Genomic DNA, 24663 nt, shown 5'->3' with positions numbered 1-24663 from the left:
GAGACAATTCTTATCTGCCAATACCTATGTGTGTCAAATTGATAAAGGCGTATAGACAGATATATTGGTAGCCTAGAGTGTGATGTCAGCGCGACTACCATCAGAAAACAAAAAAAAACATATACATACCTCAGTTATTCCCACCTGCCCTGCTTTTTTCTCTTTCGCACTTTGTTTATCCATCATTACTCTCAATGAATTCCAAAGTTTACAACGCTCTCTGCGCAGCCTTCGCGCTCGCTTACCTACTCGCCCCAGCGCTCCTATTCATCCCTGTGATGCTATTGGAAGCTTCTCCTTTGCCCTCTGCATTTTGCATGGCCAAACCTGCAAGAAGACGCCCCTCCATGGCGGAAGTGGGTGCAACCCCATCTCTTGACGTGAGACCAAACGGCGAGAATCGAGTCGAAGCTCACGATACTGTGATGCGTCAGACAATCCTTGGCCTTGTGTCAAACTGGGTAGGCTCTTTGTGGTCTACTAGTTCACGAACAACGGGAGAACCCTCAGGTAGCTTGTTGAGTGAGCGCCACGGAGGTATCCCAGGTCATATGTCCGTCGATAATTCCTCTTCGGAGGAGGAAGACGTTGTTTGTGTAGGAGAGTCTAGCGTGTTCTTTGGAGTAGGGCTTCGGGAATATATTCCACACCTCCTTCCCTTGGATGAGTTGGAGCGTGGCATTGATACAATGGTGTTCCCAGTTGACGGCGTAGCTGGTACCTGTGGGGAAACCCATGCTGATCTCGACGAGGGTGTGTCGAGTGAGCTTGTAGATATATGCGATGAAGCTGAGGTCAGCGTACGACTCAGATTCATCTGTGAAAGATTTTTCTCAGAGGGTTTTGCAAATCCAAGACTCCCTACAAGATTCCTTGACGCGATGTTGGAAGAGGAGCTCAACGACTCTGAAAACAAAGGTCATTGCGACTCATTGACTGAAGTCGCTGAACCAGAGTGCGGTTTGGTTCCAAAGCCAGTCGAGGAGACTTTTGTCTTTGAACAAGAGTCCGTTCAAACCCCATCGGGTTTGAATAATGCTGGCTTGAAGGATCCAAAGCCAAAGTTTGGGACAGTAGAAGGTCTTGATGAGGCGTTCGCTTTATCTTCTTGGCAGTCAGTGAATGGTTTTTTTGGCGAATTTCTCTCCACAGGACTTCCCACACCGATGGAGATTGACGACGACCTGGCTTGGAGTGAAGTCGTGGAAGTCGAAAATCCCATGGAGATTGATGATGATGTTGTCGAGGTAGTGGTGCCTGACGCTATTTGTGGCGAAAAGCTCGTGGCCCACACCTGCAATCCGACGGTTGACGATTTGCAGCACGTCTCCCAGTCTGCAAAGAAGGATTGCAATGCGAACAAGATCCCAACCTGTGTCCCGCAGCAGGTTGTAGACGACAAGGTGGAACACGACATGACACGATTGGATGCGCCCATCGCTGTTACTGCGCTGAAGCCTCAGAGTCGCGGTACCAAAAAGTCAGGTGGACTGAAAAAGGGCGGAGAGTCGCTTCCTGCGTCTGTGTCTGGTCTGCTCGCCGACGGGGCAGAGAAGGTTGGAGAGTGCGCTTCTGCGGTCCTAGGACCAAAGGGCCATTCAAAGACAGCCAAGCCCGCCAGTCAGAGTGGAAAGAAGAAGGCTAAGGACACCGAGGTTGCAACAACGACCGAGAAAGCCTCTGGCTCTCGCGAGAAGCAGCCAAAGGAAACCAAAGCCGAGACTAAGGTCTCCATGGCTGCAAAGTTGAAAGCGCTGGCTTCCGGCGCTCATATGGAGCAGCCAAAGGATCCCAAGGTTGAATCTTCCACCAGCGTTGGGAAACCCAAACGTTCTCTTGTCAAGGGCAAGAAATCGGCAAAGTCTTTCGATGCGCCAACAAACAACGGTTTGTCGGCCGCCGAATTCCAGGCAAAGGGTTTCTAAAATGCCAAAGATTCGGTGCCAGTGAAGCCTACTCCTCGTGCTACATCCAGTAGCAAGAAGAGAAAGCCTAGTTGTGCTTAGCTTTTGAGTTCCATCGGTTGACTTTGGACCTAATTGTGAACGAATGTTGGTTAAGAAACAAAATTTTGCTTTGGCTTGGTTCCTAAAGCCTGGTACTGCATCCAGCAGTAGAAAGGTGGTGGAAACAAGAATATGGCTTCCAGGAAATCCCCAGACAGATAACTCAAGAATGACAATGGCTGTAGTCACCCCCTTTGACACGTAAGCTTTTCTGTGTTGGTGCCGCTGACTCAGGGAAGGGTTGGGTAGGCAAAGAGGAACAAGCAAAGTACGCCACAGCGTAATTCAAGTCATGAACCGGTTCAAAGGTCTGCACATTAAGATGCGATCTGTACGCTTCACCAAGCGGACATCTTGTCGGTCGGTTGGCCCTGGAGCCAAGCCGATGCGGTCGGAACCAAAGGTCGATCCTGAAGCTTCTGGTAAGCTTTATGGTGACACTGGAATTCCCAGACCTTTCACAGTACTTTTCCTTGGGACTATCTGCGTGGTGATTCACGTTGGGTCTCTTGGTTAAGCTGTAAGGGTAGCCTCTTTTACGTTCGGTTCCTCCTGCTTTCAGATTCAAAGGACTGGATTATCGTTTCCCTCTGGGATCGACACCATGCTCCGCCTGTTAGCTTGGTTCTGAGTCTTGGCTTGGCATAGACAGTATAAAGAGAAGGTAGATTGTGGAGGTTTACATATGAGTGTAACCTATGGTGGTACTAGACTGGTTTTCAATCCTGTTTGCCTCTGGTATTTGCCGTTTGTATACATTCGAGGGTGGTGCTTGCACTGCTGTAGGGTTGGCTTGAACTTTTTGTTCGTAGGGTTCTTGTTGACTTCCTCTCAGGTCTGAGGCCGAGATCTGTGAGTGGTGGTTTCTGTACGAGTAGGGCTTCCAGAGTCCTTGATTCTAGGCCGTTTTTGGGCCACGGTGGTCCTGTTGGCTGGTCTGGTCTGGTTGGCTAGATTTCCGGTATTTTTCTGGAGATTGCGGTTGGCTGGGTCTCTGGCCTGTTCGGTACCTGGGTTCTGGGTCTTTGTAGCTTGAGTTTTGTGCTTAAGCCAGGGAGAATGAATACTGTGGGGCACGGTGTTCATTATGTAGTCATGTCTGGCCGAATGGGTTTTGCTTCCTTGCCGGATTCTTTCTTGGGGTCCTTGGAAGGCTATTGTCAGTCCCCTACTTTTTTCTGGTGAGTTCCTGAAGATTCACTGGTAGGCTCGGAAAGGTCCTTTTGAACTTTGAGCTGGCTACACTATAGATTGTAGAAAATCTATTGCTGTGGGGTAGACAGTCCCAAGAGGTTTTGGAAAAAGAGCCAAGAACATCTGATTTCTATCAAGATTGGCGAGTTTTTTTCCACACAGATATGACGGTATATCAGTCACTATGATTGCTACTAGTCCTTGTGTCCGGACTCAAATGATGCATACACACGCATGTCCAGACATCCGCAGCTACTTTGAGATGGCAAACCCAAAATTCATCTGCGTAAAAGGATATGCTTCTAGGTCTGATCAATTAGGTATCAGTGACTTTGTCAGTCGAACCAAGATAAACTGACTATACAAGAAATTGTCACTGAAGAGATAGCGTGGAATTCGCCGATGGTTTCAAGCATCACGCATAACCTGTGGTTAGAGTCCTAGCCACCCTCATTCGAGGAGGTCTCTGATTGATATGGTCTGGTTTATTTACCAGACCAAGCAGGGTGAGCTAGAAATTGTCACCAAAAAAGGCAGGTTACAGTTAGCGACTGGAAATGCGTATAGTCAAGAAACTAAGACCCGAGTCGAAGGGCATTTACGTACACTTTCAGTTGTGAAGGAGAAGCAAGGTTACTTTCGACGAACCTATCCAATCCAGGTCGAGACAAGTGCTTAAAAGCCATGCATTTATATATATATATATAATTTCACGAAAAATTGGGTCCAGTATCAAAGCAAAATTGAACATAAACATGAAAAAAATGAGATCAAGCATCCAAGAATCCAAGAATTCGAGCATTCAAGTATTCAAGCATTCAAACATTCAAACTTTTAAACCGCCAAGTACAAAAGGTTAAAATCAAGTAGGCTAACCCAGAGTCTCGCCATCTCGCTGGGTTGGCCAAAAAGCACATGAAGTGTCTCGACTGGGATATGGTTACAACAAGAATAAGTTCCTCATCATCATTCAAGACTATTGGCTCAGGACTGCAAGAAGGTATTTGAGATGACTGGGTTTATATTATGGACCGAGAACACCAGCAGGAACAAGTAGAGGCCTCCAGTAGTAAACGACAGAGCTCAAGGCAGAAGCAATGTGAACCACAAAGCAAGCAATAAGGCAATTTTTCAAGGGTTGTTTTTGTCTCTGGATTTCTTTGTCAGAGATAATATCAACCATTAGTCCGTTTATCCAGAAGATAAGTACTATTTATATACAATATGTCTCGGTACTAATTATATGATATTTTTTCATCTTCCCAGGGCCGCCCTGTGACAGGGCTTGCAATAATACAACCCTTTAGAGAATACCAGAGAGAGCTTGTGAGCGTTGGACTTTACCAAAAGGTAAAGCTGCTCGGCACGCTAGTCGTACCTTTTCTCCCCTCAAAATATTGTACATTGCATTGTATGCCTGTATATATTTAGGGTTCTTGGTGTGGTAAGCCAAGATCTGGTAGCTCCTCTGCCATTCGGTGGTCAAACCCTTTTGTGGTTGACCCCATCGCTGCAAGTTGGCACATTGTTTCTACTGGAAGCTTGGTTGTTTACTGCGGGTGGTTTCGTATACCTCCTGCTGGTGGTCAAGGCCCATTCCGCCCGGTCATCGAAGAGCATTTTGCAGTCCCGAGCCCATCTCTTCAGATGATGATACATATTCCAAGATCCATTCCTTTGCTTACAAAACAAATCCTATCAATTAAGGTATGTTCTTTTGGTCTTTCAAACCTGCCTCATATGTAAATATGTTCCTCGTTTTCTCACTCATTTTTCTCTTTATCTTTTTAAGTCATATTCGGCCTTATCAACTCCAATAATGTGGAAAATTCCGAAGCCTGAATCCTGTGCAAGTATGACAGCAGCAAGAACCAAGTCAAGCAAGAAAAATATAAAAAAGATACAAAAAAAAATACAAAAAATAAGATACGAAAAAAAGCAAAAAAAAAAAGAAAAAAAATTATATTCACAATTATCTCTCTATCTCAAGTCGAAACTCATAGACTAACAGAATCCCTGAAATGGTCAAGCCACGGTTTGCTTATATGTCCAAGTCCAATTCCAAGTCTTGTCCAAGCCCAAGTCCAAATGTCCAAACACTCTCTAAGTACTGTTATAGTACTAGTAATAGCGCACACAAGTATACAAGTGGAGAAGTACACATAGATGCACACAAACACATACAATTTCTATTTTTCTCTTTTTCTTACACACACACACACGTATATATACACACAGATATAAACACATACACATACATATACATACACACATACATACATACATACATACATACATACATACATACATACATACATACAAAAGTAGAGGCGCATTTCTATACAAGTCCAAAATCTGGGTTGTATCTCCAAGTCTCAAGGCCAAGTCGATTTCCAAGAAGGGGTCCAATGCAAAATTCCAACAGCAAATTCCAAAAGAAAAACCAAAAACCAAATCTGAGGCCTATACTAAGTCCTCCTCTCCAAAAGGATCAAAAGAAATCCAAATCCGAGGCCTATACTAAGTCCTGTAAAAAAAACAGGCATATACTAAGTCCTCCTCTCCAAAAGGATCAAAAGAAATCCAAATCCGAGGCCTATACTAAGTCCTCCACTCCAAAAGGATCAAAAGAAATCCGACCCTGAGGCCTATACTAAGTCCTGTCCAAAAACCACACAGGCATATACTAAGCCCTCCTCTCTCTAAAAAAAAGCAAAAAAAAGCAAAAAAAAAAAAAAACAAAAAAAAACAAAAAAGAACAAAAAAGAACAAAAAAAAAGAACAAAAAAAAAGCAAAAAAAAAGCAAAAAAAAAAGATGAACAAACCGGAAGAACTGCATTGGAACCTGGACCTGGATTGAAGCAAAGCTGCGAACTAGAACAAGACTCTGGATTAGGACAAGGTATGAAATCCCCTTATATACATACAAAGCAAATGAAGTCTTTGAACAAAAAAAAAAATGCTCAAAAAAAGAAGTTAAAAAAAAAACAGAAAGAGCAAAAAGAGCGATACCAAAACCCCCTTCTCTTATTCTTTTCAATATCAAAACCCATCCTCTTATTACTATTCTGTGAAATTGACTGGACAAAAAAAAAGAAGCAAAAAAAAAGAATCAAAAAAAAATCAAAAAAATCAAAATCAAAAATCAAAATCAAAAAGTCCAAATTATCCCCTTTATTATGTGTGCTGTGTTTGGACAAAAAAAAAGCAAAAAAAAAAAAAGTCCAAATTATCTTTTTTATTCTTTTCAATATCAAAACCATTCCATTATTACTATTCCGTGAAATTGACTGGACAAAAAAGAAAGCAAAAAAAAGAATCAAAAAAAAAGAATCAAAATCAAAGTCCAAATTATTCCCCTTTATTATTTTTCAATATCAAAATCCTCCCCCTCCTCATATCACTCTTAGCTTATATTGACTGGAAAAAAAAAAGAAGAAAAAAACGGACAAAAAAAAGATCAAAAGAAAAATCAAATGAACCAAGAAAAAAAACTGACTGGACTGGACTGAAGTAGCATGAACTTGACCATCTTATATTATATTATATTATATTTATATTTCCTTTATAAAAATCTTTAGACGCAAATATATTTGCTTTGAATAATAAAATTTCCCTCGTATGTCTTTGATACAGAATATTCGTATCGAAATAGCCATGAACGCAAATTAAGAATATTTATTAAATGTTTTGCTCCATATTAACACATCTTCTGGGGAATGAGATGATGTGTCTCACCCAGCCCTCATAATCCTGTTCGGGTATCTTACACTATATCAATATTTCAATTGTTTCCTCATTATTACTTTTAAAATAGTAATAATATAATCATCGCCCAGTGCTATATCATCATTTGCGCTCATGGCTATTTCGATAGTGTATTTGTGACCATTTACTTTTGCGGTTCCATCCAAATTTATGTCACAAATGGCGATTTCGATACGAATATTCTGTATATAAAAGAAAAGTCTATAAAAGTCAGCACGATTGACGGGCAAGAATTTCAAACTCTACACACCTTTACCTTTTACTCTTGCAAGTAGTCCATTGACCGACATACAACATATATAATTACCCAATCTCTTAGTATAGCAGCCCTATAAAAAAACACTACCAAAACCTCATATCTCCAGTCGTTTATGGATTAGAAGATATTGAGCGAAACTACCCTATCCCGAGCCCTTACTGCCAAGGAATCAATACAAGACCTGGTTACTAAAACCCACATAAGTTCCCCACCCACTTATGCAGTTATCAGGTACACATTTCCTGCCAAGTTAGCATACAATCCATTCTTCGATCTTGACGGATAAATTAAGCAAGATATTGTTGTTTGATCATAGAACTGCTTCATATATAACGGGAAAAAAACAAGATTAAATTATTAGCTTATTTAACGCCGCGACGATGCATATATTGCTGCAAGTACCTTTATCCTCTGCTTCTTTTACGCAAATTAAAAAATCAAACCAGCTGTCAATATTTATTTCGCAAGCTTCACCTCTCCTCATATATTAACCAATTAAAACCCAATGAATGTCTAGCCAGCAATATCAGTGCTGAATTTGGTTGGACTTTTGTATTGATGGTGAAAAGCTAGTCTGTATCTGACAAACATAACCATGAACCAATCAATGGTGTAGTGACTAGATGTCTACTTCGTAAGCATGGATTTGATCTTTGTTTGTTTGATAAATTTAGTACTTCCAAGCACTGTTTTTCGTGCTCCCAGATTTCCCTTCGAACATTCAAGCAAGTTGAAAACCTTCACTCATATAACCCCACTCAAATTCCAACTGTAACTTGACATGGTCTTCTAAGGTAAATAAATATTACAACCAGTCATCATTCTTTCTATTATTAATATTATTGTTTTTATAAATCTATACAAATTTACTAAATCGAAATTGTTTGGAGGACATGTCTTCATTACAGTTTGAGCATAATTTGTGGAATAGAGAACCTGCTGCTGTTCTGGACTTCCAACATATACTTAACTGATTTAGACACGGTATTGTCCCTAATAGATTCACCTGTGTCATTCATGTTGGAAGTACTATAAGACAAGCAGAAGAAGATGTTCAGGAGGGTCGTCGTTTGAGACAAAGACTAACAAAGGTTCAAAGAAGATAAAGAATATTCCGGGCTCGTTATCGCAAGGCTTCACCCAAGATACATTCGGTAAGCTATTAGATTTGAATAATTTTATTAACTTTAATTTTTATAGTGGGTTGAAGAAGTGGGATATTTTAAAATATGGCATTACTTTTGAACTACAATAATAAGTAAAAAGGGGAGAAAAATCAGTGCTTAATTAAAATTCCATTATAAAACATACTTTTAACTTTGGAAAACTTGTAAAAAAAAATCACATTAAAAATCGCTTTTTCTTCATATTCTTTTTATAGTGTAGCTTTTGTGGGTTACTTTCTTTTTAATTCTCTCCACCTTTTACCCCAAAAAATAACACTAAAATTCATAATTGAAACAACGCGCACAAGCTTGAAGAAAATAAAATAAAGCTAGCAACGCACCAATGAGCTGCGACATTGATATGTCGGACTGGCTTCTCCATTGGTCAAGTAGGTCCCTATTTGGTCATGCTGTGGATGATGCGGAGAGTGTGAAAGAGAAAGTAAGCGAAAGAGAACAAGAAAGAAGCAACGAAGCAAAGAATCAAAAGTGCGAGCAAATGTGAGAGTATGAGTGACAGTGTGAGTGTTAGTGTGAGTGTGAGTGTGAGTGCGAAAGAGAAAGAAAAGAAAAAGAAAAGAAAAAGGAAGGAGAAATGGAGGGGGAGGGGGGTTTCCAAGACTAACTTTATAGAAACCAATTTCTTTATTTTATTATATTTTATTTTATTTTTACTTTGGTTTACTTTACGTATCTTCTTCTTCTTCTTCTTCTTTATTGCTCCTCCTCATATAAATACATAAATATAAAGAGCCAAACAACAAACAAAACTGAAATAAAATACCACAATGTCCACAGAATCATTACCTTGTACGGATGTCAACATACCAACCACTACCACCAAACCATGCAGTAACCGAACCCAACCAAAGACTTCCATTACTCACCCGATAAAGTAATATCATTATTTTGTGTATTTGTACCTGTACTTGTACTTGTACTTGTGTGTGTGTAAAGATAATGCACTTTAGATTACCACAAAAGTTAATGTATCTTCATGAACAGCATTAGTTGGATGATTCCTCTCGAGGCCTTGACATACCTTTCCATATCTCCATTACCTCCCAATCTTGATCTCAATGACCTCGCCAGCTTTCCCTCATTAGTTATAGAACCCACAGAACCAACTGCGATATGGGGTAACATGGCACTTAGTTCTTGTCCTGGTAAAAAAGTACGTCTGTCAGGTCCGGTTCGAGGGAGGGCAGCCATAAACCGTGATCTAGATCTGGATTTTGAGAGAATGGCTTCGTTTAATATTACTGCAATAGTTTGGTAAGTGATCTACGTTATGTCAGATATCATTTTCTGTGTGTGCTTGTAGTAAATAACAATAAACGTCGATCTCTCTTTTCTTTTCTTTTTTTTTAAAAAAAAAAGTTGTCTTGATGACAATGAATTGGATTTCTTGGGTGCCTCATGGCCAGACTATATCCAGGCAGCCAAAACACATCATTTGGAAGTCATCAGATTACCGATGGCAGAAGGTGGATGCCCGAGTACACTACAAGAAGTACACGAAGCTATTCAATGCATAAACAAAAATATCCAGCATGGACAGAATGTTCTTGCACATTGTAGAGGAGGTAAATCAAACAAATCGATAATAATATATATATATATATATATATGTGTGTGTGTGTGTATGCGGATGTTCGGGAGTCGTTATCTCGAAAGATAAGAATATTTAATAGTTAATAGTAATAATGTAATGTCTGTATTTAAGATAAAATAAAATTATTGATTATGCATTTGCTTCTATTTATTTTAATTAGGAGTTGGACGTGCTGGCTTATTTGCTTGTTGTTGGTTACTCGAGAATAGACTGTGTTTAACAGCTGAACGTGCAATACTTTATGTACGCACACGAAGAAGTGCAAAGGCAATTGAGACAATGCGCCAGGCAGAGTTTATCATTCATTATGCCCGTTTCGTCAATCAAAGGGCATACCAACTGCCTACAACCAATCTACCTCTACAGATGACTCACACTGAGCACACCTTATCAGTTCCCTCTCTCACAGATATAGCTAATCTTGAACGACAAATCTACGAAAATGAACGATTATTATTGCAAACCACTTATCCTATCCAATTAATACAACCAAATTCAGAATAAAATAAACCAAAATAAAAATGGGTGTAACACATATACATAACACACACACACATACATTGCATACATGTCTTGCTTTTATTTTATTTTAATTTATTTTATTTTTTTGGCTTTTTTTATGATATGATATGATATGATATGATATTATATTATATTGCTTAGAATCGCTTCATTCTATTCTTATTCTCATAAAAGCGATAACCCACAAACAATACACCAATAGCACCACAGATAGCCACCAGCTTGAACAAGAATGACCAGACTCCACCGTAGTTCTTCTTTGGCTTGGTCACAGGTACCTCGGGTAATGATTCGATAGGTTTAGGAGGTAAAGTGCGGGTTGTGACACTGATAATATCATGGTTGTCTATTATATTATTTGGATTATTCGTATGAGTATGTGAATTATGTAAGATTTCATTATTTAATTTATCTCTCTCCCTTGCATTTATTTTATTTTAATTTACCTGTGACTTCACCAGTGTGAGCAGTAAAGCCCAAGTACACCTGATCAGGCAATTCAACCTTGTGTTGCTACAAACCAAAAAAAAAATACGATAATTCATAATCAGATAAAGTTTAGTAAAAACTTCTTGTATATTTCATACAGCTACTACTACTACTACTACTATTATTATTATTATTATTCAATATCTTATTGAATTTTGCTTTACCTTGAAGCAGACCTCCCACACATCCTCCTCGCGCCACATAAGCTCCAATTGAACATAGTTGTTCTTGTGGTAAGTCAATTTACCTCTGGTGGGGAATTCTCTATCACGGAAATTGGCCTAGATAAGAAATAAAGATCAGATAAAATTTAAGGTTTATATATATATATTCTTTAAAATATTCTATCAACTTTTCTGTCTATTATTTTCATACCTCACATCCAGCCAATTCAGTCATTCGACCATCTTGGCTGTTATCGTAAGACTTTGAACCATCATTCAACATAGATCTCACATAAGGGAATGAGTGGCGCTACAAGTGTTTTGTTGTTGTTGTTGTTGGTTGAAGAGAAAAAAAAACATTTGTTAACCCCGATATTGATTTAACACTGTGGTAGATAGTTTATGTCAAATTCCACTCTTTCTTACATGAGCTCTCTCGTTGTCATAAGAATCGAAGAATATGCCAAGACCATTAAAGAAATCAACGGAACCGAATACAGGCCCAGTAACAGCTCTCTGCTTTGTCAACCACACTAATGAAGAAAAAAGCACAGAACAAAATATAAATACAACATTATAAATTACATCAATTGGCTTCAAAAATACATAAATATATGTATCTCTCTAGCTTACTTGCAAATCCATCTCCAAACAAATGGCTAGAAGATCCAGCAACCTTGAATTTGAATTCAATCTCGAAATCTGTAGCTGTCAAGGGCTAATTATATAATTATATATATTGTTCGTTTATTGAAAACACCCACCAATCAATTAATTAGTTTATATTTTTCTTCATATTCTTTATTTTAAAATTTCCAACTCGTGTATACAGAAAACATATAAAGCAAACTCACCAATCTCGACCAGAGATATCCACTCTGGGAGGGTTTGGTACTAGTGAGTCGAATTTGTCGGTTGGTATTGATGATTGTATCGCCTCCAAAGTCAAACCAGCGACTCTGAAGTTCGTCATCTAATGAAATAACACTGCCTGCTCAGTTTTTTTTTGTTCTTTTTGTGTATATATATATATATATATACTTTTTTTCCATTAATTGAATTAATTAATTTATTTATTTAATTATATATTTATATATTTATTTTGGTTTATTTCATTTGCTAGTATAGCAATAATAAGATTGTAATGAAGAATGAACTCATTGTAACGCACCAATATAAGGCATGGAGATGGAGTGTGTTTTCAAAGGCACATTGCTACGTTTCTGTGCTTGTGCTGTTATTGCCAGGCACAAGAGTGCGACAAGAAACAAGAGCTTCATCACAAGCAAGACAAAGAAAAGGAAAGTAAAGAAGAAGGAAAAAGAAGGAAAACGAACGCGAGCAAATGAGCAAGAGAGAGAGAGAGAAAATAAAAGAGGGTTGAAAGGACAGAAAATAAAAGAAAAAATAGGATGTGTAACACTTAATAAAGTAGCAGAAGATATATATATAATATATATGTATCCAAATAAACGTGTGTAACTTCTTTCTTAGTGACGTGGCATTAAGACTATCGTGCATTTCTCTCCATAAGTCTACCGACAAGCTCCTGCTGGATCTTGGCCTGTCGTCTGGTTTCCTCAAGCGAACCGAGACTGCGGAGATCATTCACAATATCCTTGGTCTTACCAAAATAAACTTCCTGGAGTGAGTTGCGCATCTTGAGTTCCATCTCCTCCACCATACGTCCGATATTAACAATGTGGGCAGCAGGGTCATCGACGGGGTAGTCCTGTTCAGACTGTCGGGTCATACTTCCGCTCAAATTCATTGTGCCCAGTTCTTGGCTGCTGGTCAGCATATAGAGCATAATTGTCGAAGTCAACTTGTAGTGTGCGTTTCTACCGCGTTCCTGCACTTCGAATACATGGATCGAGTCCCATGCACCCTTCATACGTTTCAGACCATCTCCAACTAAAATATATACATTTACATGTGTTTATATGATAGAGTAAATTAATATATATATATATATATATAAGGCAGTCTTTTTTTTCGTTTGCTTTGTTGGGAGTTGTTGTTGTTACTGTTAGTGTTAGTGTACCTTTCTTGATGAGAACAACTACAGCAAATTTGTCGTCAATATCAAAGGTATAGACCGAAGAAACTCCTCCTTCATAGTACATTTCTCGGTAGGTATCAAATGCTTCATTGGCAGCAACCTCTAGCTTTCTCAATGTGCGCGATGGGACGGTGCCATCCAAAAGCTCTGGTTCATACTCATTACTCCATGGTGATCTTGAAAGATACACACACATATATATATATATATATATATATAAATCCGCAAAAACACATACACACACATATACATACATATATACATATAATTTATATTTAAAACATATAATAACAGTAAAGCTATATATAAACACATACAAGCTCCCACACACCAGAAATATATATATATATATATGCATAGATATTATTACCTGTAAGAATCTCCATCTCGGTTGTAATCGCACACCAGAAAGTCTCTTCCGGTTTTTGAGCAGCGTTTGACTTTGAGAGGTTGGTCAATTGCCGACAAGAGGTCATCTGCAAGTTCAGGGCTAACAAGGTCAAGTAGTTTTGCGAGGTTCTCTTCCACATTCTGTGGAGGAAGTCTACGCATCAAGTCAAGGGCACAGTCATAGGGATCAGACTAAGTATTCACGAATAATAAAGACAAAGAAAACAAGCAAAATAAGAAAGAAAGAAAAAGAAGATGGTCAATTTGGTTAAATATGCATAGTATGTACCCACTCTCACCCCTCTCTTTTATGTAACTTTGACAGAAAAACGTATACAAATGCACACATGCATGTACACATTAAAGCACATTAAAGAACATTCGTATACATTTATAACTATTGCTTATATTTTTACTGGTGTTTGTGCCTTTGAACTCACCATGTTTTAGAGAGACAGACAGAGATAGAGTGAGAAAGAAAAAGAAAAAGGTAAAAGGTGAAAGGTGACGGAAGAAGAAGTAGGCTATTTTATTTGACATGCCGCCACCACAGGGCAGAAATGACATTCATATTCATATTTTTTTTTAAAAAAAAAGACTGACGGATTCAATACCTTTTCTTCCCTTTCTCCCTTTCTCCCTTTCTCTCTCTTTCCTCATCCCATTTCTTATTTCTTACTCCTACTGCTGCACTTTCTATATGCACTTCAAAAAAAAATTAAATTTTCTACTACAGAATAAAATAAAATAAAATAATATATATAATGATTTTATTTTTATTGTCCAAGGAGATGATGATGTCAGCCTTTTGGAAATTGGACCTTGGGTGGCTTGGCCCGAGCGCAACGAGAAAAAATTTATGGTTTATTGGATGAAGCCCAAGGGGTGGGTTCAAACTTTCTCTTTTCCAACACATTCACAATGGAGAACTCTGAAGGCAAATTCGTCGACCTTTACGTCCCCCGCAAGTGGTGAGTTTCTTTGCTATATATTTTTTTTCTATTTTTCTGTGTGCGACTATACTTTTGTATACAAAACAAGTAAAATGAGGCATGAATATGAAAGATGAATTGGATGGAGTAATTTCGGGAGGAAGGAATATTCTTTTTTTTTTTAAAAAAAAAAACAAAACAAAACAAAAAAAAAGAATTTCAAAAATATCTATAAAATTGTTAATTTAAATATATAAAATCAATGGGGGGAGTGAAAATACTACTTGTGATATATAACAATCAATAATAAAAATAAAAGCAAAAATGGGAGAGGGGGGTGTGAGTCTCGGAAAGTGAGATAAAAAGAATGAGTTCATAGAATAATATATATATATATATATGTATATCAAACATGAATTGAGTAATCAATTATTGATAAAATCAAAATATTAATCAAATCAAATCATTTTATTATTATTATTATTATTACTATTCCTATTCGATCGATAGCTCTGCCACCAACCGTCTCATCACTGCCAAGGACCACGCCTCCATCCAGCTTAACGTTGCTGAGGTCAATGCCGAGGGTCGCTCCACCAAGTCTTTCTCCACCTACGCTCTCTGTGGCTTTGTCCGCAAGAACGCTGAGGCTGATGACTCCCTTAACCGTCTCGCCACCCAGGATGGTTGTAAGTATTATTATTTTTTAGAGGATCAAACATAATAATAGATATCATTGGCGGTGTTAAGGAGGGGTAGGGGGTGGTTGTTATTATGTTTTATGGTTTGTCTGTATCAAATACAAATACTTATTTCTTTATTATTCTTTCCTCTAGTCCTCAAGAACGTCTGGTCTTACCAGCAATAAGTAATTGTTGTAATTACTGCAATTACTATTATTTTGTGAATAAAAAACATATAAAACACCCAAAACTATACATACATACATGGCTTTTTCAATTTTTCATACGCCTTTAATTGTGATTGTGATTATTATTTTATAAAAGAAGTGTCTATTAGAACTTTATTTGATTTTGATTTTGATTTTGATTTTACTATTCAAATATAATATACACAAAGAATAATGAAGGACAAAATGTCAATGATTTTTATTGTGTGATGTGATCTGGTGAGATGGGAGATCTGTTATTTATAAATATTACAAACAAACAAAATGTTTATAGATACTTTATCATTTATTTTTGTACCTTTATTTTTCTTTCAATTTTTTAATTTTTTAATTTTATATATATATATTTATTTTTATTTTTATTTTTGCTTTACAAACTCACCTTCCACCATACCCGATTTTAGCGTTAGTAACATTTGATCCTTCTTCTCTCCTTCTCCCTTCCTCCCTCCCCCTCTCTCTCTCTTTCTCCTTCTCCTTTCCTCTATTCCCTTCACTTCTATTCTATTCTAGCCTATTATATTATATTATCTTATATTCTTTACCTTACTTTACCTTACTTTACCTTACTCTTTCCCCTTCCCTTCTCTTCCCCTCCACTTTTTCTTTTAAAATTTTAATTTTATTTTAATTTCTTTAATTTTTTATTTTTTATTTTTTTAATTTTTTAATTTTTTTTCCTTCTCTGTACTTTGTCTTTCATGTACCTCATCGCTCTCATTTTATACTTGCTCATCCCTCTCTCCAATGGCCAACAATGTCTCTCCTTAGCAAATTCAACCGCCTGTCCTGCATTCACCAACTACTATGTCAGCATTGGCCAGGCATCCTTTGTGACATATCCATGGCTTGCGAACGTTACCTCCATCGCCGATTTCGATCTTGGTCTGCTGTCATACATCAACTCATCAGCCCCATGGCAACCTTTGGGCTGTAATGGGCATGTCTATCCACGCTTTGCTGCCACAGTCACATGTTCCAAACTTGTGCTCGACTATTCTTCTTCTTTACCTTGTAACCTCGAAAACAACGTCTTGCCAAAATTGCTCTGTCGATCCACTTGCACCTCTAACGTCAATTCGATCCTTTCTCTGATACAGACCAAGGCTGTGACCTGTATTGGTGACGAAGACGGATATCAGCAAATACTACAGAATCAACGTACGGCGTGCGAATCTACCGGAGAACAATCGACTTGTTTGGATGGTTTAGTAAATGAAGGTGGCTGTGGTAAGGCTGAATCTATTATTATTATTATTTTTGGTCATCCAAAGTGGGATATATATATATATATATATACACAAAAGTGTGTGTACAACTCTATAAGGCATATGCATAACAAGATCCAATATATATATCCACGCATTTGTAGGATTCCAAAATGATCAAAAATCAATGTGCAGCTACTGCCAAACAGTTAATACAACTCTAGATTGTTGCAAAGGGCTGCAGTGCAAGTCTGCGGCCGATATCAGTCGGACCCACAGAAACAAGTTGATCGGGATTATTGTTGGTGTATTGGGAGGTCTTTTATTATTGGGGCTGACGATATTGATATGGTGGTGGTGTTTCTGGGGAAAAAAGAAAAAGAGTCAAAAAAAGAAGAAGCCCAGGCAGGGCTACAGTCAGGCAGAATCCTATGACATGGTGCCTCCGACCGAGCCGTTGGGCGATGAGCCACCAATAGACACATGGTCGGGCGTACCAGGACAGCCGGGCGTTATACCTGCTGCGGCAGTGATGGCAAAAAACAATCAAAACAATATTATTATTAACAATAGTAACACTGCTAGCAATCCTAGTAACATTAACAGTAATCGTAACAGTAACAGTAACAATAGTAACACTGATGGTGAAATCGAAGGTGTATCCAAAGTACAGACTTATCTCGAAGGATTCTGTCAAGTAATCTACTCCAAAGAACCTCAGCACGAAGACGAAATCCTTATCACTCAGGGCGACATTATTCGAATGTACTACTACTTTGATGATGGCTGGGCACTTGGTAAACATACACACTTATATATTAATTTTTGTAGACATGTAAAGAAAAAGAATAGAATAGAGAATAGCTTATATACTCAAATACAAATATATACCTATCCATGCATAAATATACCTACATACAAAGATACACATATAAAGACATACAGATATCAACGAAAAAGAAAGAAGAAGAAAAGAAAGATCAAAAGGAACTATATTTTTTATTTTATTTTCTCTCTCTCTCTCTTTTGTGTGTGATTTTACTATTATTTTTATCATTATTGTTATTATTATTATTATTATTATCATCATTATTATCATTTTTTTATTATTACTTGGGTTCAATAGGTGACAATCTAATGACCTGTGAACGAGGACTATTCCCTTTACTCTGTGTGGTAACAATGGATCCAACCGAGATCAACGCCATATTTGCCATGGCCGAATTACAAATACCCCAAGACACTATTCCATGTGACGACCAAGACGCAAGTAGCGAGGGCTCCTATCGATTGACTACATCCGGTGTCCAGAAGCTACGTCGCTCGGCTACCCTAACCAATACCCGCACTCCACAACCTCCAGAAGAACAAAACATACTGCTACCCCAGAGATCGGCTTCAATGCATTCACGATTCCGAGCTGCTCGATCAAGTCTTGAACTTCAAAGGTGTTCTGGAGAACACAGTAGTAGCTGGTCTGAAATTGCACCAACTGCCTCTAATAGTCGTACATTTCTTAACAACTATTAAAACAAAAAAAAAGGAAAAAAAGAGAAAGAAATGAAAAAGAATAAGAAAGAAGCAAAAAGGAAGAAAGAGAGAGAGAAAAAAAGTCATAATCTCACAATCTATAATAACTTTAATTAATAACCTACAATAATCTATAATAATCTATAATAATCTACATTAATTGAAACTTCAGAAAATTGAATTCCCCAAAAAAAACAAAAACAAAAACAAAACAAAACAAAATGCAGGTAATTTTTATTTTAATTTTAATTTTTTAATTTTTTAATTTTTCAATTTTTCAATTTTTCAATTTTTCAATTTTTCAATTTTTCAATTTTTCAATTTTTCAATTTTTAATTTTAATTTTAATTTTAATTTTAATTTTAATTTTAATTTTAATTTTAATTTTAATTTTAATTTTACGCGCATTTACATATATAATACAATATAATGTATATAAATATTTCAAGTCAAACTTTTTTTAGTACCATCATACCTAAACCACACCACTTCACACTATACAATGAAGGAAATTTCTGCAAACACAAACCCTAGCATTCCAAAAGAAGAGTTTTATAGCGATCTTGTTGATCAAATCAACGCAATTACCGAAGATCAAACCTATTGGGTAAAGATTCTAAAAAAAAAAATGTTAATATATATATATATTACTAATCATAATCATGTTAATAATCATCACTTGCATTATATAAATCTAGGTTACTAATCTTTCGAATGCATCTTCTGTGATCTATCATGGTTTGAAATCACTTGAGCATTTCCAAAAGAAACCTATCAACTGGGCTGGTTTTTATTTGGTTGACCCCAAGAATGAAAAGAACTTGATTTTGGGTCCCTTCCAGGGCAAGGTAAAGAATAATAATGATAATAAGAGGAGAAAGCGGAGGAGGAGATAGAAGAAGAAAAATGATAGATTATATCCCCTTTTAATTCAAAAAAAGAAAAAAAAAGAGATGTAGTGAAATAGAGAAATGTTTAAATAAATAAATATATATATATATCTTACTTTTGTACAAATGAAATGTGTATTTCTGTCTGTGTGTCCACATACATATATTAAAGGTGGCCTGTACTGCTATCCCATTCGGAAAGGGCGTATGTGGTGCTGCTGCTGCTACTCAAACCACTCAGCTCGTCAAGGATGTTCATGAGTTTCCTGGCCATATTGCTTGTGATGCTGCCTCCAACTCTGAGATTGTTGTACCAATAGTAAAAGATAAGGTAAGATCAGATAAATGAATACACTATAATAATGAGAATTGTAATAGTAGTAATAGTAGTAGTAGTAGTAGTAGTAAGAAAAGGGGGGGGGGAGGATAGAATGAGGATTTTCTTTTTTGGGAGAATATGGATAACTTGGGTTGCTAGTCTAGATGAAATTTCTAGCTTTTCTTTTGTATTAAATTTGGTTGTAAAACGCACCCGTATATATATATATACGTACATAAACACAAATATATAAATACATATATGCATATATTCTTCTGTAGCGTCTATTGGGTGTATTGGATATTGATTGTGAAGAGGTCGAAGGTTTTGATGATGTCGATCGTAAAGGTTTAGAGGCAGTTGTCAAGGTAATCGTCGCCAATTGTGAGTGGTAATAAAGATTTCTACATATCTTTCATTTTTATTTTATTTTTGGTGGCCAAAGAAGAGGAAGAAGAAGATATGCAAGTGGGGTGGTCATGGCTGCAATCTGCACTTTTGTGCATGACAGTACTATACTACAATAATACAGTAGAGTAAATTACACAAATAGATAGATATAAAAAGTATGTACAATTTGTTCAAAGGCGTTAGAAATGACCAAAATCACATCACAAATGAAAGATCAATCCACACCACACATTGTTCAATACCCTCTCCTAATTTGCCTCCTATATTTCATGCCCTCGGGCTAATCTCTGCCTATCCAACTATATCTACTATATATCTCTTTCTATAATTGCCTTTCTCTCTCTCTCTCACACACACACATTTGATTGCTTTCTTACTTTGCTTTGCTTTGCTTTGCTTTGCTTTGCTTTGCTTTGCTCTGCTCTGCTCTGCTCTGCTTTGCTTTGCTTTGCTTCGCTTTGCCTTGCTTTTGTTTTGATTACTTTCATTATTATTATTATTAATAACATTTCCCTCCTACAAATAAAAACCAAAAAAAAAATGGAATTTATGCTGATGCCAGAGGTAGTGCGAGTAGTATATTGTGTACAATTATATAAATAAAAGATGGCAATACACGCCAAGGCCTGGAATGCTAAAAAAGATTATATGGATATATAATATTAATGATGATGGTTAAAACACACACACACAAAAATCAAATTGATAATAATACATCATTCTTCAATGTTTAAAAAAAATACCCCCACTAAAAAAAACCAAAACCAAAACCGAAACCTGGTACTCTTTTCTCTTTCTCTTTCTCTCTTTATTCTTCTTCTTCTTTTTATTTTCTCTAAAGAAAAGGACTTCAAGTTGGTCGAAATTGAAAATAGATCATTTTGAATTGTTGGGAAGATACACAAGCTCTGCTGATATGCCGACCTCGTTTGAACCAATCAAGAAAACGTCGCTCAAACATCGTTTAAAGAATGCGTGGAGACTACGACGACAAGAAGACCCAGTTGTCCAGATACCCTCTTCTCAGTCAAGACTAGAGTCACTCTGCATGTCTCCAAGGGGTGTACATACATCACGAGTGGCGTACGCAGCAAATTGTACGCCACCGCAACCGCACCTATACTCGAACTCGCATTTGCACTCATATTCACTACAGACACCACCACCACCACCACCACCATTAACAGCAGCAACAAAACAAAAACCACAGCCACCACAGCCACTTGTGTTGGATGACTGGGTACCGATTCCAAATGCATTGAGTATGCCATCCTACACATCCTCTACTACTTCTGGCTCTTCTTTCTCTTTTGGTGCTGGTGATTATTACTCTGTTTCTACAAACACCCTTTCGAGCCTTTCTTTCACCATGTCCCCAGATGAGCCACTGCCGACACCCTTTGCGTCTGCTTCCACACCAGCATCCACAACAGGTCAAACATCTGCGCATACGCCTACACATACACCCACGTCTCCATCCTCTCGTTTTATGCTGGCCATTTCAAAATTTGCTTCTGTTGGGTCCAACAAACGCGACAATAGCCAGTCCAAAAAGTTTTCCGATAAAATAAAACACAAATTACAGCTTGACAAACAAAAATATCCCCAAAAACACAAAGAGCACAAAGAGCACAAAGACTATAAAGACTACAAAGACTATAAAGACAAGCAGGATTATCAAGACTATCAAGACCGTCACGAACTGCAGAAGAGGCAAGAGCAGTGGCGGTCACCACCAATAAATGTTCCACGTTCTATGTCTTTATCCTCACTATCACCACTATCACCACCGCCGCCGTTACCACCATCACTAATACTACTACCATCATCTCAGCAGCAGCAACAGCAACAACAGCAACAACAGCAACAACAGCAACAGCAAAAGAATACTTTAAATATTTACAAAAATACCCAAAAATCCTTGTCTAAGGAGATCAAGTCTAACTCAAGATCATCCAATCCAAAAATGAACTTTCCTGTCCCTAGCCCTTATCGATCTTCATCAAAGGGTGGTATCCTTCGAGGCAAGTACAAAACAAACAAATAACTAAATAATTAACTACCTAAATAAATAAGTAACTAAGCAACCAAAGCAAACAAACAAATCAATACATTAAAAAAGGGGAAAAAAAAGCAAGAAATTACTTTTTTTGTTTAATATTATTCAGTTTGTATAAAATATACTTATTTTTATAGTATAATTATTATTATAGGTATTCCAATAGAACCAGTGTCTATTACACCCAAACCGATGTACATTCCCAACCAGAGTCGATTTCAACAAGAGAAGAAACAATCCAGAGATCTTGTTGTACAACGACCAGTCCACCAGCAAGAAAAAGACAAGAAACAACAAAAGAAATCAACCAATAGCAGTGGTCAAACATTACGGTTCGCAAAGGTGGTTGCTGTACGAGAGACTTACTCGGCCCAAGAATACGATCGCAGTTCTGATCCTGAGGCAGTGTGTGTTCACTTGAGTGCCACTCTGGCTCAGTACATTAAAGAAGAACTTAATACCTACAAATTACAAGAGATGAAAGTACATGAACACAGCAGGGTTCATACACACTTTTTTCTATAAAAATACTATACAGATAATATATACATATACATATATACATATATAGCTATTCTTATAATAATAATAATTTATTCTATCTATTTATTCTATTTATTTATTTTATATATACATTTACAATATATATATATATATAATACATGTATATAACCACTTAATATCCAACACCTTTTATACATATATTAAACAAATAAAATATTATTCTTATTATATATCGTTACATAATCAAATCAAATCAAGTTATTATGTAATATATATATATTTTTTAGGTTGAGAAAGCGTGTTCCATATATTTATTTATTTTTGGTAATTTGTTTAAGTTTCATGATAAAATCCAAATTATCCCAAAAATAACCTTTTTTTTTGTGTTTTTTTTTTTGGTTATTTTTTTTTTTTTGGTTATTTTGGGATTTTTTAAGATTTTTGGAAGTAGAATTGAATAAAGAGAATTTTGAGCTAAATAATAATAATAATAATGGTAATGGTAATGGTAATGGTAATGGTAATGTTACTAGTAATAAGAAGAGGTAAGAAGAGGGAGGGAGGGAGAGGGAGAAAAGGGCATATCAGTATAAAATGTCCTTTTTTTTTTAAAATAAAATAAAATAAAATAAAATAAAATAAAATATAATATAATATAAATATAAATATAAATATAAAGAATAGAAAGTCAACAAGTAATACAGTGGGGAAGACTACTGGTTTATGACAGACTAAACAAACTATATGAATAGAATATTAATATATATATATATATATATATATAAAAGAAGAAGAAATATACACGTATATAAACAAGAAAGCATAATAAATCACACACAAATAAGAAAAAGAAAAGAGAGAGAGAATAATAATTAATTAACTAAAGAACTAAAAAAAAAACTAAATAACTAATCAAGTAATTAGTTAGTTCTTTGGTTAATAAATAAATAAATAAATAAGAAAGAAAGGGAAAAAAATATATAAATGGCAACAGAAACTATAGACAAACAGAACGAAGCGGTTAAATTGTTTAAAGGTAAAGAGTAAGATAAAGAAGTTCGGTAAAGATAAAGAAGTGTTTCTTTTTTTTTCTTGAGGGAGGGGGAGGGGGGAGTAATAAACACATAAAAGTATATAAAAGAAGAAGTTTTTTTTGGGGAAAAAAAAGGGGGGGGGGGGTAAGGAAGGAAATAAATAAATAAATACTAAACAAGGAATGACGGGTTCTTTTTTTTTTTTGGATATGAAAAGCAAAAAGGAAATATATATAAAAGGAAAGGAAAAGGGGTGAATGGTGAGATAATTGAAAGGGTTAAAGGAGAATGGAAGGGATTTGCACACGCCGTTAAAGAAATAAATAAAAGAAAGGCAAGGAAGATACAGAATAGAGAATGGGTAACAAGTAAGAACAACGCAAATTATTAATAATAATATCGGTCAACAAATCACACAAAACAGGATAAGGTATGTGTATGTGAGATGTTGTGATGTAATGTTGCGTTGTGTAGTATTGTGTAGTGTTGTGTAGTAGTAATAGTAGTAGTAGTAATAGTAATAGTGGTAGTGGTGCTGGTGTGTGTACGATTCTTTTTTTTTTGTTGTTGTTGTTGTTGTTGATTTTCTGATTAACTTGGTTTTTGCGATTTTTTTGTTGATTTTTGCGATTGTTTTTGCAATTGTTTTTGTTTTTTGGCTAGAGGATGATTTGGCAGGCCAAACTTCTCTCGAGCGCATCCAAAGAAATATGTTCTGGCCAACAGATAAGCTCTTGTAAAGGACAGGCATCGTCATGGATCACTAACAAATAAATAAATAAATAAATAAATAAATAATTAAATTTGTGTGTGTGTGTATGAGATTATAAGTAAATTTTGTAACTTACGTTGACATGGATGAACACTTGGTTTCGGTTCAAAGGTTTCATCCGGACAACCTTGATTGCTCTGTGCAAGAACGGGCGACTCCTGGTTAGTCAAGCAGTATCCGGACAAAGGCCAGTCCTCAAGATAGTCGTGATTAATGTCGTCCTTGTTACCATGCTTGATTTGTGGCTTTAGATCCTTGTTAGTATCGCGCAGGAGATAACGCACGATGTGCTTGTGGCCGTGCAGATGTGCCAATTGAAGAAGTGACCGCTGATCAATGTGTTCAACACCACCATAATCATTAAGGGTATCAGGAGTATTACCGGTAGTATGACTATTATAAGCACTAATACCAACGCCACTAATACTAATGTCCTTGGCGCTCTTGCTGTTTCGGCT

General features: G+C 36.6%; 10 protein-coding genes across 10 annotated transcripts; 6 read left to right on the top strand and 4 right to left on the bottom strand.

Annotated features, from left to right (window-relative positions):
• Positions 1 to 194: 194 nt before the first annotated feature.
• Positions 195 to 1925, top strand: PHYBLDRAFT_72250 (hypothetical protein; the record flags this gene model as incomplete). Its single annotated transcript, XM_018442618.1, has 1 exon — positions 195 to 1925. One exon carries the CDS (start codon positions 195 to 197, stop codon positions 1923 to 1925), a length of 1731 nt encoding a protein of 576 aa, XP_018291478.1.
• A 760-nt stretch (positions 1926 to 2685) lies between these two features.
• Positions 2686 to 3092, bottom strand: PHYBLDRAFT_145827 (hypothetical protein; the record flags this gene model as incomplete). The annotated part of the gene is made up of 2 exons (XM_018431540.1): positions 2686 to 2843; positions 2879 to 3092. The coding sequence occupies 2 exons, from the start codon at positions 3090 to 3092 to the stop codon at positions 2686 to 2688; spliced, it is 372 nt and encodes a 123-aa protein (XP_018291477.1).
• A 292-nt stretch (positions 3093 to 3384) lies between these two features.
• On the top strand, positions 3385 to 5724 carry PHYBLDRAFT_145826 (hypothetical protein; the record flags this gene model as incomplete). The annotated part of the gene is made up of 8 exons (XM_018431539.1): positions 3385 to 3534; positions 3637 to 3861; positions 4071 to 4200; positions 4268 to 4362; positions 4467 to 4550; positions 4632 to 4907; positions 4993 to 5075; positions 5526 to 5724. The coding sequence occupies 8 exons, from the start codon at positions 3385 to 3387 to the stop codon at positions 5722 to 5724; spliced, it is 1242 nt and encodes a 413-aa protein (XP_018291476.1).
• A 3766-nt stretch (positions 5725 to 9490) lies between these two features.
• Positions 9491 to 10354, top strand: PHYBLDRAFT_101235 (hypothetical protein; the record flags this gene model as incomplete). The annotated part of the gene is made up of 3 exons (XM_018427628.1): positions 9491 to 9669; positions 9775 to 9980; positions 10170 to 10354. Coding segments are annotated over 3 exons (570 nt in total), but the record flags the coding sequence as incomplete, so codon positions are not given.
• A 314-nt stretch (positions 10355 to 10668) lies between these two features.
• Positions 10669 to 12161, bottom strand: PHYBLDRAFT_21319 (hypothetical protein; the record flags this gene model as incomplete). Its single annotated transcript, XM_018439756.1, has 7 exons — positions 10669 to 10877; positions 10978 to 11044; positions 11185 to 11301; positions 11396 to 11494; positions 11611 to 11717; positions 11818 to 11902; positions 12039 to 12161. Coding segments are annotated over 7 exons (807 nt in total), but the record flags the coding sequence as incomplete, so codon positions are not given.
• A 98-nt stretch (positions 12162 to 12259) lies between these two features.
• Positions 12260 to 14141, bottom strand: PHYBLDRAFT_125074 (hypothetical protein). The gene is made up of 4 exons (XM_018429027.1): positions 14077 to 14141; positions 13617 to 13828; positions 13229 to 13422; positions 12260 to 13098 (listed from the first exon to the last, which is right to left on the bottom strand). The coding sequence occupies exons 1-4, from the start codon at positions 14077 to 14079 to the stop codon at positions 12695 to 12697; spliced, it is 813 nt and encodes a 270-aa protein (XP_018291473.1). The 5' UTR covers positions 14080 to 14141; the 3' UTR covers positions 12260 to 12694.
• A 414-nt stretch (positions 14142 to 14555) lies between these two features.
• On the top strand, positions 14556 to 15497 carry PHYBLDRAFT_125069 (hypothetical protein; the record flags this gene model as incomplete). Its single annotated transcript, XM_018429026.1, has 3 exons — positions 14556 to 14607; positions 15079 to 15257; positions 15405 to 15497. Coding segments are annotated over 3 exons (263 nt in total), but the record flags the coding sequence as incomplete, so codon positions are not given.
• A 682-nt stretch (positions 15498 to 16179) lies between these two features.
• Positions 16180 to 18216, top strand: PHYBLDRAFT_78266 (hypothetical protein; the record flags this gene model as incomplete). Its single annotated transcript, XM_018443348.1, has 3 exons — positions 16180 to 16708; positions 16851 to 17483; positions 17813 to 18216. 3 exons carry the CDS (start codon positions 16180 to 16182, stop codon positions 18214 to 18216), a joined length of 1566 nt encoding a protein of 521 aa, XP_018291471.1.
• A 502-nt stretch (positions 18217 to 18718) lies between these two features.
• PHYBLDRAFT_112684 (hypothetical protein) lies at positions 18719 to 19820 on the top strand (the record flags this gene model as incomplete). Its single annotated transcript, XM_018428303.1, has 4 exons — positions 18719 to 18823; positions 18915 to 19064; positions 19279 to 19437; positions 19707 to 19820. The coding sequence occupies 4 exons, from the start codon at positions 18719 to 18721 to the stop codon at positions 19818 to 19820; spliced, it is 528 nt and encodes a 175-aa protein (XP_018291470.1).
• A 4200-nt stretch (positions 19821 to 24020) lies between these two features.
• PHYBLDRAFT_158935 (hypothetical protein) lies at positions 24021 to 24558 on the bottom strand (the record flags this gene model as incomplete). Its single annotated transcript, XM_018433880.1, has 2 exons — positions 24021 to 24196; positions 24282 to 24558. Coding segments are annotated over 2 exons (363 nt in total), but the record flags the coding sequence as incomplete, so codon positions are not given.
• Between the last annotated feature and the right edge of the window lie 105 nt (positions 24559 to 24663).

The sequence above is a fragment of the Phycomyces blakesleeanus genome (assembly GCF_001638985.1).
Source record: "Phycomyces blakesleeanus NRRL 1555(-) unplaced genomic scaffold PHYBLscaffold_11, whole genome shotgun sequence".
Lineage (NCBI taxonomy): Eukaryota > Fungi > Mucoromycota > Mucoromycetes > Mucorales > Phycomycetaceae > Phycomyces > Phycomyces blakesleeanus.
Note: the sequence above shows the minus strand (reverse complement) of the source record. Positions and strands in the feature narration are given on the sequence as shown.